The following is a 13095-nucleotide window of genomic DNA, read 5'->3' as shown; positions in this document are numbered from 1 at the left end:
AAGGCAAAGCAGAAACACCACCATTTGAACCCTCTATCCAAAGGGGCTTTGGAGTGCACCGCGAAAAGGATGTAACATACTGAAACACCATCAGTGCTTCCAGCCATCAGATAGGCAGGGACACTCCTCCTTTCAAGAGTCTGAGCGCTCTCAACTAGGACTTACTCTGAGCGTAGATATGCTTTAAAAACTTAAGAAAGCCCCCTTAGGAGAATGTTCTGAGGAACTAAGGGCTCCAACTCACCCTGTTCATGTTACCTCTGCTAATCCTTCAAACCAGGCTACTCCAGGGCCAGACCTTACATGCTTGTCTGGTCTCACCCAAGAAGTCTCTCATGCAGGTAGGATGCACCCCCTAGGGGAACACCAGTGCTCCTGCATCTCCTGATTCATGCACTTTTCATAATGACGATTGTCCAGCTCAGCATAACATCTCGGCTGTTGATATAGACCCTCTGGATACTTTTAACCCTGAGTCAGAGGAAGGGGAATGGAGTGAGGGCTTCCTAGCAGAAGAGCAATCCTCTTATCACCTTTTCCATGACTCTTATTCTGCACCCCTGTTGTCTAGAGTCCTGGTAACTCTTGGTCTCAGTACTACTCCCACTGAACCACTTCCAGCCCAGTCCAAGAGGGCTTGTATTACCTGAGCCCAAGTCTAATGTTAAATTTGTCCCAGTTTCTGGCCCCATTACTAAGGCAGAATAGGCTCTGCCATTACAGTACAAAAAGTCTGTTTCTCTGGCTAACAGATTTCACAATTTAGACCCAGAATTTATAGATCTGCTGAAAATTCCATCCACTGACTAGCGAGTATCTGCCCTTGTGGCCAAAACTCTTTTGTTGAGGGATGGGGATGTGCAGCTCAAGGACTCTGAGAGACACTTGGACTTTGCATTGGACATGAAGCTGCAGTCTTAACCATTTTCACCTCCTGTTCTACCTTTGTCTTCATGCACACAGTCCTTGTATGGTTGGATGACTTGACTGACAGCCCTAACCAAGACCTGGATCACCCTTTTCCAACCTTGGGACCCCTTGATGTTGCTGGACTACAACTCTCATCAGCCCCAGCCAGCATGGCCAGTGGTCAGGAATCATGGGAACTGTAGTCCAGCAACACCTAGGGACAAAAGGTTGGGAAAGGTTGACCTAGACTGTGTTCACAAAGACCCATCTTAAGGCTTCCAGCTGCATATGTGATGAGTGCTACGATGGATGCAACACAATTCACAGCCTGCTCTCTCGTGGTAGATGTGGTGGCCGGAAGAACTCTCTGGATGAGACATTGGGATGCTGACACTACTTCCAGGGTCAACCTCTCCCCTTATTGCTTCTTATTCCAGAGGGAGACTCTTTGGGGAAGATGCTCTGAAGGCTGCCCTCATTGAATCAAAAGATACGAGGAAGGTGTTAGTCTCCTTTTGAAGGGATGACAAGCGTTTTTCTTGTCACTGCTCTCCCTACCAATCGAGCCAGGCCTTTTGAGGTTCTCATCCATCTGAGAGATACTAAGACTGTAGACGTAGCTGGGGCAACTGGAACAAGGCCAGATATTCTTTTAGATTCCAACAAGGCTCCAAATTCTCATCCTCCAGCAGGAGTAGACATTTCCAGTGATTCCTTCCTTCACCAGTCTCCAACTCCCTGGTGCAGCAAGAGATTGTGTGGAGTGCCATTCAATACCTGCTCTCCATGGTAGCCATTGAGCCGGTCCCTTCAGGAGAATCTTCCTTTGACATCTGCCCTATATTCTTTGTGTGTCAAAGAAGGACCAAAACACCTGGAGGGGCATTCTAGACCTCAAATTTCTGAACCAGGATGGAGATCCTAGCTTCAGTCCAGGAGGCTCTTCTTTCCCAAGACTTTCTCAGTTCAATAGATCTCAGAGAAGCTTATGTCCATGCCCCTATCAATCCCAGTCATCAAAGATTCCTTTGCTTCGTCTACAACCAGCAACATTTTAATGAGGTCTGTGGAAATGCACACTGAGGCTTCTCTGCTTCTGAATTGGGCAGAACTTCATCTTCAGTCTCTGTATGCAGAGCACATCAGCGTGTCCATCATACAAGCAGACTGGCTGAGTCGCCAGTCAGTGAAAGTGGGGGAGTGAATGATACATCTGAAGATCTTCAATCAACTTTATTTTTGGTTTGGGAAGCCCCTGGAATATACCTTTGCATTTGGCGACAGCCGTCAGCTCAGGAGATTCTTCTGCAGATTCTACTCCTCCAGGCTGGAAGCCCTGGTTGCTCTGACAGCTTCGTGGCCCGAGGGACTGCTTCATGGCTTCCCTCTGATCCCTATTCTGCCCTGGTCCTCTGGAAGATCAGAATACAGAGGCCCTGGGTGATCCTGATAGCCCTCATTTGCCCCCAACATCCCTGGCTTTCAGAAATTCTAGCCCTTGCAACATCTCCTCTGTGGCACCTTCCACATCGGCCAGATATAATCTCACAATATCCTCTTCTTCACCCATACCCGAACTGGTTCCACTTGACAGCCAGGGTATTTAACAGAGACATCTGAGGATATACGATCTTAACGCCAATGTTATTGAAACCATTTTAGCTTCCAGACGCCCATGTACCATCCTCATGTCCTCTTTAACACGGAAGTCTTTCATGGTGCTTTTCCAGATGCTTATCTGCCTGCAAAGCAAAACTTTCTCATATTCTGGCCTTTCTTCATGGACTGAAGGAGGGACTTAGACCCAATACTCTAAAAAGACAGGCTACAGCAATCTCATCCCTCATTTTGGATCCAGTATCAATACTTATTTCCACTCATCCACTGTTGAAACATTGTCTACGGGTGGTAACACTGAAACGCCCACCTACTGTGCATAGGTTCCCATACTGGGATCTGGATAGGGTTCTGTGGGCCCTGCAAAAGCCTCCTTGTGAACCCTTGAGCAAAATATCACCAAGACTCTTGTCCCTAAAAGTGCTATTCCTCAGGGCCATAACATCAGCATGCCAGGTCTCCAAGCTGAATGCTGTCTTGGTGGTGAAACGTGTGTGCTTTTCATAAAGATAGGGTCATTCTCCAGACAGACCCCTCCTTTCTCCCTAAAGTGCTTACTAAGTTTTATAGACAGCAAGAACTGTCTCTCCCAACCTTTGTGGCCCCATCCCATCTCCTGGAACATGCCTGGCACTCTCTTGAAGTCAGAAGGTCCCTTAAGGTCTGTATGTCCAGAACAAAGGACATTGGGCTAACTGACACTGTCTCTTTCCACCCAGCCTCCTTAGTCCGGAGTGTTATCACCTCCACGCTTTCTAGGTGAATTAGGGCATGCATAGCTCTTACCTACGGGCCCCCGAAATGTCCCTACCTACTAGGATAATGGCCCATTTGACAAGAGCTGCAGCCACTTTGGCAGCACTTTTGACCAATGCTTCCAGTAGATGAAATTTGCAGGGTGGCAACTTGGGCATCTCCAAGTTCCTTTACGAGACACTATAAAACTGATACCTATGCCTCAGCTGAATCACCTTTTGGTAGAAGGGCCCTACAACAGGTCCCTCCTTCCTAGGGAGTAGCCTTCTTTATATCCCTCCCTATGTGGGAAGCTTTGGGACATCCCAATCTGATGATTTTATTCTAGCAACATGAGAAAGAACCATTGGTACTGTCTGAATAGTAGTTCTATGTTGCTGGGAAGAAACTCATCAGACCTCACCCTGTTTATCAGCTGTGCCCCTCCTATCTTCAATTTTTTTCACTTCAGGAAAGTAGATTTTTTCCTTTGCTATTATTTTTCCTTTGACCTGTATGAGCTCAGCAAGGACGCAAACTGAAGAGGTGCATTCTGGGAGCGTTCTACTCCCTCAAGTTTTCTTTCCTGCCTTCGACCACAAGGTGGCATTGCTATCCCAATCTGATTAGTTTCTTTCCAGCAACACAGAACTACCATTCAGGTAGAGAACCAACTGTTCTTTTCATTAGCTTGCTAAGATGAGCCATTTATCCTGGGTTAGTCTTAAAATTATGATGGAACTCTCGGTTGCTAATGCTCCAGGCGTGGCTGCATCTGAATATGACGCTACCCTGTCTCATATGGTAATGTATCTTTCCAAAACATTAAGTGCTTAGATCAGTATAAACTTGTTCTGATATTAAATAAATTAAAGCAATGAGAATAAAAGTGTGAGGGCATGCTTTCCCTTTCTAGATATATTTCCATATGTAAGGGCTACTTTTTTTTTTTAAAGTCCACTGTTTAGACTTTTGGTTAATCAGGGTTCTGGACAGGAGATTAGCATTGGTAATTCATCTTCCCACTGCTGTTCAAGCGGTATTTGAATTCACCTTCATGGCACTGCTTCTATTGTATATATTTGTATCCCCCCCACTTATTTCCAACTAATTAACTGAAAAAACTATTCTAAACATAGAAGTTTGATTTCTTTGTTCATATAAGGCTCCTGTACTTTCTCCTAAGCAGCAAAATGTAATCTAAATTACAGTAAAAATGTATTCTTTGAATAGGAATTTTCTATTATCTAATATGTGACTCTTCTCCCTCCTCCAACTGATTAAAAACACACCCACAGGTGGCTTTCTCATCATTAAACCTGCTGCTGCACACACAGGCCCTTCTCTCATCTATCAATTATCTCATGGATGTTATCCCATCAAGAAGCCAGAATAGAGGGTCGCTGCAAATACAGGAAGAAAAACAAAATAAAGAGGCTAGTTTGAAGAAAGGTATTATGAATTTCTCATTTCAGAAAAGATTGCCTGAATTGGCCTACATCTCAGTGAAAAATCTATTATAAAATTCTCTTCCTAACAGTGACAAAATCCTGGAAAGAAAATGATGTGTTTGATTTCAAACTGTTTGCCAAATTGGATGCCTTCTGTTTAAATGTTTGTGATGAGAAGAACAATATTGCTGAAATCAAAATTCAAGGTAAGTGATGGAGGTGGGCAGACCTTTTAAGAATTTGTGTCAAAGTGTTTTCTAATGCATCTGAACGCCTTAATTTAATTTCTTTGAGGATTGTTGGCTTTCTTATGTTCATATTTCTGGTCCGTTGTATAGCAAAGATTCAGGATCTGTAATGCATTTAAATAAACAGAACTTTAAAAGATGTAAAATGCAGAAATTGTGAAAGATACAACATTATGAGAGTGTAAGACCCCTTCTGGTTTAAGTATGAAAAACTAGTCCATATTTAAGTCTTTAATGGTTTCTAAAGATACTTTGGCTTTGAGGTTGGGCAAGATTCCATCAGGAGGCAGTTACCTAGTTGTGAGGCAGATGGCAAGCAGGCTTTTATGTATGCCCTTGTTTTCTGAATCTCATGCATTGGTAGTATCATTAAGAGCATGGTTGTCTTATGACCAAATCTTGCTGCATAGTTCAAGGAAGGAGTCCAAGCTTTTTTAGGTCACAGGCTTCAATGGTCACACATTACCTGTGATCCAAACAGTCGGGTTGTTGATGGTATGATGTGAATCACATGTTGTCCATGCAAAAGTATTGCCTGGAAAAACTAAAGGTTGTGTGCCTCATGACATATAATGCATAAACTACCCCTCAGTTGACCATGGGTCATGGGCATGGAGAAGAGAAGGAGAAGAGGAATTCCTTTAGATACGTTTGGATCCAAGCCAGTAACTTGAATTAGTGCCACAAAGACAGTACAGAGCCAGAGAGGAACCTTTGGTGTAATATACTCCCACAGGACCACTGCCAAGCTGAGGCAGCACATGGTTCACTAGAAACATGGCCCTCTAGACAGTACTCATGGGGAAATCCGCAGAAAGATCATGATCATAGCTTAGATCTTACAAATATTTTAACAGCTTCAGATTTGCATTCATTAGTTGAAGAACACTGTACTTTAGCATGTTTGGCCAGTCTTGTGGTGGTTGACTCGTACAGTTCTTACCAGGTAAATATTTTAAAAACAAAGAAATAAACCCTTGGCCTTCATTCGCTCAGGGCCATTGTGCTCACTATGCAGTTTGAAATTGCATTTGTCAGTTCTTTTCTTTCAGGTCTTGATTCATCTCTGTTTCTTCAGTCCAGTCAAACCACTCTTTTTGCACGGCTGAAAAATATAATCGTTACAGATGTTGATTCAAGGACAATTCATAAAAAGGTATAACATGCTAAATTTGTCTCTTAATTTTATTATATAATTCATATAATCATGCTTCACTTGAACTCTTAAAAATGCATTATTCAGTGAATTACAGGTTACTAAACTGGATAGAAAAAGTGTTCAGGCTGCAGTGGAGGGATTTGTGGAATAAATAGCTACTTGGTTAGGAATGGGTGTCCACTCTCAGGAGCTGGCAGGGAGGGAAGGAAGAGATAAGCCTTCTCTTGACTTCTTTAGTAGTTCAGACAGTGGATGCAAATGCTGTTTGTGGAGCTGGCTGCAGAGGAAGAAGCATTCCACACCTTGCAGGTGTGATTGAAAGATGGGGAAGGCGGTAGATGGAAGCAAACCTTTCTGCCTCCTCTTGAACTCAGTTTTATGAGTTGCCTTTGCAGGATCAGTAAGGCAATAGGCATCTTGGAATCTTCACCCAGACATATGTCCTGAAGCATCTCAAATATCTTTTGGGAGAAGGGGTAACAATGGTCCAGAAGAGATGGGTAATGAGTAAATAGATAATACACTGGTTAGCTGGATGTTACTACTTCATAGGGATAGGTAAAAATCTCGTTTGCTTTGAATATGTTTGATGGGATGATCGCATACAAGAAATTCTGTGTCCAATGTGGGCTGAATAGGATGACCTTTAAAATCAATCTAAGCTGGTACATCTACTCATTGAGATCATGGTAACCTTCAGAATTGCATTCCTAGAAATGCAGATGAAACCCACATGCACCTAAGTATTTGAGCAGTGCAAATTATGCTGATCTGTAAACTGTAAACTGCATTTACTCTCCCTCCCCCTTTTTAGGCTGTTTCTATAGTAGATGACGAAGTCTTCAGTTTTAATTTGGCACTGTATCCAGATGCTACTGAGGGAGACGCTTACAGAGACATGTCCAAAGTGGATGGGACAGTGTTTCTCAAAGTGGGCTGCATTCAGATTATATATCTACATAAATTCCTGATGTCACTCCTGGTAAGACTATTAAATGAATTTTCATTATAATGCCATGTACAGAATTTCTAGGAAGCCATTCCATTACCATGCAAGATGATTCAATTCGGTAATTTTACAAGGATGTTTTGGAAATACATTTTCTGAAATAACTTTTAGCTTTTTCTACCTTTTATAAATAAAATAGCCCCTCATACTCATTCGATTGGGCCTCATCCAGTCCCACAGAGAAGCAAGAGAAAAAGTTCAGTATGAAATTATATTTAATATTTCCCCAGTGGTTCCTGGAGGGCATTCAGCTTCTTGGGATGGCGCCTCCCACTGGCATGACAGGCAGGGTCCAATCTTCTGATTACCTCACCCAGGGAAAGGAGCCATCCTGTCCTCCAGACTGGCCCTGCCTTTTGCAGGGGACAGTCAGGGTCTGGCTGAGCTTGTTGTCTTCTTTTGCTAGATTCCTCACCAGTTCTCCTTTTTCCTTGCGTCTTTGTCTTTTTTAATCCTCTTATCTCTAGCCTTCTTTCCCTCCCTCCCCCTTCCCTTCTGACACTCACCAGCTAAGGACGGGGAGTTTGGGAGCACTTAGAGGGCCTAGGAGCCCGCAGTGAGGGAGTTGGTTGGCGGCATAGCTTGCACCTTCTTGCCTAAGAACAGAGGTGTGGGGGCGGCAAAGTGGCGGTGGCAGCAACCAAGTCCGCGGTGGATCATGTCTTCTCCTTAAGCTCAAGGGAAGCATGGCTACATGACGGAGTTCAGTGGCGAGAGGAGGTGCATCCTGGTCTTGCCCGCGTAGAGCCACAGAAAAGGCAGGAAAGTAGGAAAGGCAGTGCTACATGCCATTCCAGGCCTTCTTCCACCCCCACCTTAGAGTCAGAGGGCCTGGCATCATCCACCTGCTATGGCCATCAGTCCCTTGGAGGAGTGGGAACATGTGCAATTTAGCAAGATGGAGAAAGAGCAGTCACCATCTCCTACCACTCAGAGCAGGTCTTGAGGGTGCAGGAGCGCCAGATGGAGGGGGTCAGTAGTTCTTCCCCCCCCCCATCTGGGGCAGGAGGAATTCCCAAAGTTTCTCAGTTGCATTAGAGGGGTGGTGGTGAAAAAGGTCAGGCAGATTGGGTCTGCCCAGTCAGGGTCAGCTCCCAGTCCAAGGCCTGGAACTTCCCAGATGCCCATTTCCCAAAAGAGAAGGCATCACTCTTGGAAGGGGCATAAAAGGAGGAAGCAGACAAAGTTGCCCTCCCCCACGTCTTCCTCTTCATCTCTGTTCTCCATATCTATCTCATGAGCTTCCTCCTCACCCATTGGTAGGAGGAGCCATAAGGACAATCACAAGGGTCAAAGGGTCCATTCTTCCAGAAGGGGAGACATGAGTTCAAAAGGAGAATTAGTAGTAAGGCCACTACTGCCCTGGGTCTCCTTTCAGGTTCAGGGCACTCTTCTTCATCAGATGACAGGGAGGAGGGGGAGCTCTCTGAGGAGGAATTGGAAGGCCCCCCCGGGGGAGACTCTTCCTAGCAGAGGTTTTCCTAACAGTTCTCGCCAAAACCAGGCGGATCCTGGAATTACCTGAAGAGCAGCCCAAGGAGGTTGACCCAGCTGCCTCTGCTTCCTCCAAGGGATCTAAATCTACCTTTCCAGAAGGCCATCCCAAAATAGCTACTTCCCCTTTCCTGGTTTCGTTTCATGAGCTATGGTTAGCAGAGTGGGCGACCCCAGGTAAACATAAACCGATGCACAAGCTAGCATTACTTCGTTGCAGTTGTGGTGATGGAACAGGGTCGAATGCCAGCAGTGGACCAGTCAGTCATCTCTCTTCCTCTGTGGTTCTTCCAATGGAGGGGGAAGGGGATCTAAGGATGTCTGCAACAAGAGCGTCGAGGTGGCACTCCGCAGGGACTTTGAAGCACAAGGCGCCACCTTCAGAGCCTCCGCAGCTGCTTCAATGTTTGCTAGAGCAAACATGACGTGGACAGACGAGCTAGCCAGCAGAGAGGACATTCCTAAGAGCATCAAAAATGGTCTGAAGAAGATCTCACTGGCAGCAGCTTTCCAAGCGGATGCCATGTGGGACTCAATCATGTTAAGGCATGGCTTCCATCACCGTGGCGAGGTGCAACCTATGGCTTATTCATTGGGATGTGGACCCTGGATCCCAGGACCGTCTTGCCAACTCTCCTTTGGCGGGGGGGGGCAAACTCTTCGGGGAACCATTGGAAAAAGTCCTCATTGAGATTTGAGACAAACAGAAGGCTCTGCCAGGGGCTAAGAAGGACAAACATAAGACTAAGCACTAAGTCTAATCTTTTTCGGAGCTCAAAGCCTTTCCATCACCAGAACGTGTTAACAGGATACAAGGCTCGGTGGGGAAGACCAGATAGGTGCACGAGTTCCAACCTGTCAAGATCCCATCCACCTCCACACTTCTCCCAATCAAAGTTCCAGAAGGGAGCGAAGAAGGGGCAGTCCTCCTGACGCCAAGTCATCAGTTCACCAAGGAGCCATAGGGGGATGCTTACTTGACTTTAAGGTGGCATGGACCAACACAACATCCGTTCGTTGGGTTCTGGCAACAATTTCCTCAGGGTACTCCTTGGAATTTTCAAGGTGTTCAAAAGAGAAATTTGTCAGAAACCTGAAGTCAACCAAGCCGGACAAACACAGGGCATTCTTCGTGGCCATACAATTCCTGGACATAGGCTCAGTGGATGGTACCAGGTTGGGAACGGACTCAGGGAGTTTACTCAATTTTCTTTCTCGCCCCGAAAAAGAATGGAAAGGTGCGGGCTATTTTAGACCTCAAATGGCTCAGCTGGAGGATGGCCTACATGAAATTCAAAATTGAAAACATTGAAATCTATCTCAGAGGCCATCAATCAAGGCGATTGGATGGCGTCCATAGATCTGGCAGAGGCATATCTCCGTGTCCCAATCCGATGGGAGCACAGAAAATTCCTTCGTTTCTGTTACACCAACAAGCTCTACTAATACAGCGCTCTTCCCTTTGGTCTGACTTGCACCCCCAGAGTATTCACCAAGGTCCTGTTGGCACTGGTGGTTCATCTGAGGACCTTGGGGGTATGGGTTCACCTGTATGTCAGTGACATTCTTGTCAGGGCCCCATTGAGGGACCAGTGCTGAAGGTCTTACCAGCCATGGCTTTGTGATGAACTTCAAGAAAAGCACCCTGGAGCCCACACAAAACATCACGCACCTAGGGGTGCAGATAGACTTGGCCCAATACAGCATGAGGCGCACTCAGGAGCATGTGGCCAAGGTCCAGGAGCTCACAACAAAGGTGATCTCACCCAGTGCGGTAGAACTGATGGACCTGGCAAAACTTCAGGGAATCTGGGGAGCTGGGCCCATTTTCATTCCCGACCTCTGCTACAAGTGCTTCTACCCTTCCAGGAACATATTACTCAATCCTGCAAGACGCTGGTCCCAATCAGCTCGTCCCTGCGCAAAGAGTTGAGGTGGTAGATGTCTCCTCAGAGACTGCTGAGGGGGGTGACCCTGGAGATGCCAACAAGGAAGGTTCTCACGATGAATGTCAGTTTTTACAGTTGGGGGGGTGCATTTGGAGTCCCATGTGGCACAAGGAGTGTGGACAGTCAGGGAACTGAACCAGAGCATCAATTGGCTGGAGCGCTGAGCAGTGAGATTGGGGCTGATGAATTTTGCACCATATGTCACAGGAGCCCACATCATTGTGCGGACTGACAACGTGGCGACCAAGGCATACATCAACCATCGGGGGAACAAAGTTGAGGGCCCTGGCAAAGGAAGCCCGACTTCTTCTCCAATGGGTGGAGTCTCATCTCTGGTTGCTAAAGGCAGAGCATGTAGCAGGAATACAAAATGTGACAGCAGATTGGCTGAGTAGGACATCATTACTGGAGGCAGAGTGGCAACTTCACCCCCAAGTATTCTGCCAGATCATCAGGCTGTGGGGTCCCTCAGGTGGATCTTTTTGTGACATACCAGAATTCCCAAATCAAAAGGTTCTTCACATGTTTTCAGCATCTGGAGGCACAGGGATGGGATGCTGGGATGACAGATTGGCCGGGGGGGTTACTTTATGCCTTTCCCCCCTTTCCATTCCTGTTACAGACTGTCAAGCGCATCCGACAGTTGCAGGCCGAGGTTATCTTTGTAGCACCGTATTGGCCAAGGAGACCCTGGTTTCCGGAGCTTCTACACCTGTCTGTTCAGGAACCATGGCGTCTTCCTGTCAGACCAGACCTGCTGAGGCAGAGGCCAGTTCTTCATCCATGCCCAGAGCTCTTTTGCTTGACTGTGTAGAGGCTGAGTGGGGCTGGCTATAGGATTTGGGGTTTTCTGGGGTGGTTCTAGATACTCTACTGGCCTCTAGGAAAGCTTCCACATATAGGACTTACGGTTCTACTTGGAAAGCATTTGTGGAGTGGCGTCAAACTATTGAGAAGGACCCAGTCTCCAGGAAGGTGGTGGAAAAGTGAAGCTTTGTTTATGTAGAGTGGCTATGTGGGCCTCATTGCATATGTTCTCCAAACACTACAAAATCGATTCCTGGACTTCGGCAGAAGCAGCCTTCGGGAGGAAGATGTTGCAAAGGGTAGTTCACGCATGACTTGTTGGCACCTGGAATCTCGCCCAGGAGATTATTGGGCTCTGGTACATCCCGAGAAGCTGAATGCCCTCCAGAAACCACTGGGGAATAAATGGAAATTCTTACTGTGAATTTCTCTTCCCAGGGGCTCCTGGAGGGCATTTTCCCACATCTTCATTCTGGTGCCATTGGTCTACTGATGCGGGATCCTAGTGACTTCTGCTGGCACCCTACATGTGGGGGAGATAGTTAGGGCCTCCCCAGGGATTTTATGGTATTATCTACTCAGTCTCTTTATTAACATTCTGTCACTTTCTCTGCCTGGTTCCCTGGCGTTTTTTATGAGGGCAGCCAATGTCCCTGGTCCAACTAATTCAGGGGATCGACAATGTCAATGTGGCAGACTATTCCTTTTTTATGAGTCTGCCTACTTAAGAGTTTTTTTCCAATGGGAGTTGAGGGGCTGTCCTTGCTCTTCCAGCTAGTCTGGAGGACGGGATGGCTCCTCCCCCTGGGTGATTTAATCAGAAGATTGGACCCTGCCTGTCGCACCAGTGGGAGGTGCCATCCCAAGAAGCTGAATGCCCTCCAGGAACCCCTGGGTAGAGAAATTCACAGTAAGAACTTCCATTTATTTTCTTTCTATGCCTTTCTTCAAAACATCACAGCATATGTTTTGGTATTCCAAAACTGTCCATACGTTTCTTATCCTGTGTAAGAAAGTAAACTTCTTACAGGCTTCCTTTTGATGAAAAAGTCAAGCTAGAAATACCATTTTACCAGACTAGTCTCTTGCTGGGAGGGAAAGAAAGCCACTCTTGACTTGGATTAATTTGTTACTTTGTCATCTGTAATTGTTCACACTTTGTCATGCTCTTAGCTTGTTTGCTAAAATCATTGCTACTCCATTTTTCATGACATGCTGAATCTTCATGTTAAATAAAGATCTGGGTCTGAGAACTTGGAATATGTGCTGTACAGCTACAACTGCTATAAGAAGTGTATGATATATTAAATATAACAAAGGAAATATTAAATATAATGAAAATACCACTGAAGCAGTCATCCCAACTCCTTTCCTCCTCACCCTGTTCCAGAATTTTCTGAACAACTTCCAAATTGCCAAAGAAGCATTGAGTGTTGCTACGGTGCAGGCTGCAGAAAAGGCTGCAATGAGTGTGAAGGGTTTGGCTCAGAGGAGCTTTCGTCTTTCCATGGATATTAATCTGAAGGCTCCAGTTATCCTCATCCCTGAGTCTTCAGTTTCATCTAATGCTATAGTAATAGATCTTGGATTGATCAAGATACAGAATAAATTCAGTTTGGTATTGACTGAGGACTGTCCACTCCCTCCGGTCATGGATAAAATGGATGTACTATTGACACAGCTCAAGATGTCAAGGTGAATTAGACTTTTCTTCACC

General features: G+C 45.8%; 1 protein-coding gene across 2 annotated transcripts in view; it reads left to right on the top strand.

The window, feature by feature from the left end:
• Positions 1 to 13095, top strand: part of VPS13C (vacuolar protein sorting 13 homolog C) — a 225398-nt gene that overhangs the window by 94011 nt on the left and 118292 nt on the right. For both annotated transcript variants that reach the window (XM_061595881.1, XM_061595880.1), the window contains exons 29-33: positions 4560 to 4713; positions 4802 to 4918; positions 6013 to 6116; positions 6934 to 7101; positions 12769 to 13073. In XM_061595881.1, the coding sequence (XP_061451865.1) occupies positions 4560 to 4713; positions 4802 to 4918; positions 6013 to 6116; positions 6934 to 7101; positions 12769 to 13073 (848 nt within the window). The remainder of the gene's footprint in view (positions 1 to 4559; positions 4714 to 4801; positions 4919 to 6012; positions 6117 to 6933; positions 7102 to 12768; positions 13074 to 13095) is intronic.

This window comes from Rhineura floridana, chromosome 14 (genome assembly GCF_030035675.1).
Source record: "Rhineura floridana isolate rRhiFlo1 chromosome 14, rRhiFlo1.hap2, whole genome shotgun sequence".
Lineage (NCBI taxonomy): Eukaryota > Metazoa > Chordata > Lepidosauria > Squamata > Rhineuridae > Rhineura > Rhineura floridana.
This window is presented reverse-complemented; position numbering and strand designations above follow the sequence as displayed.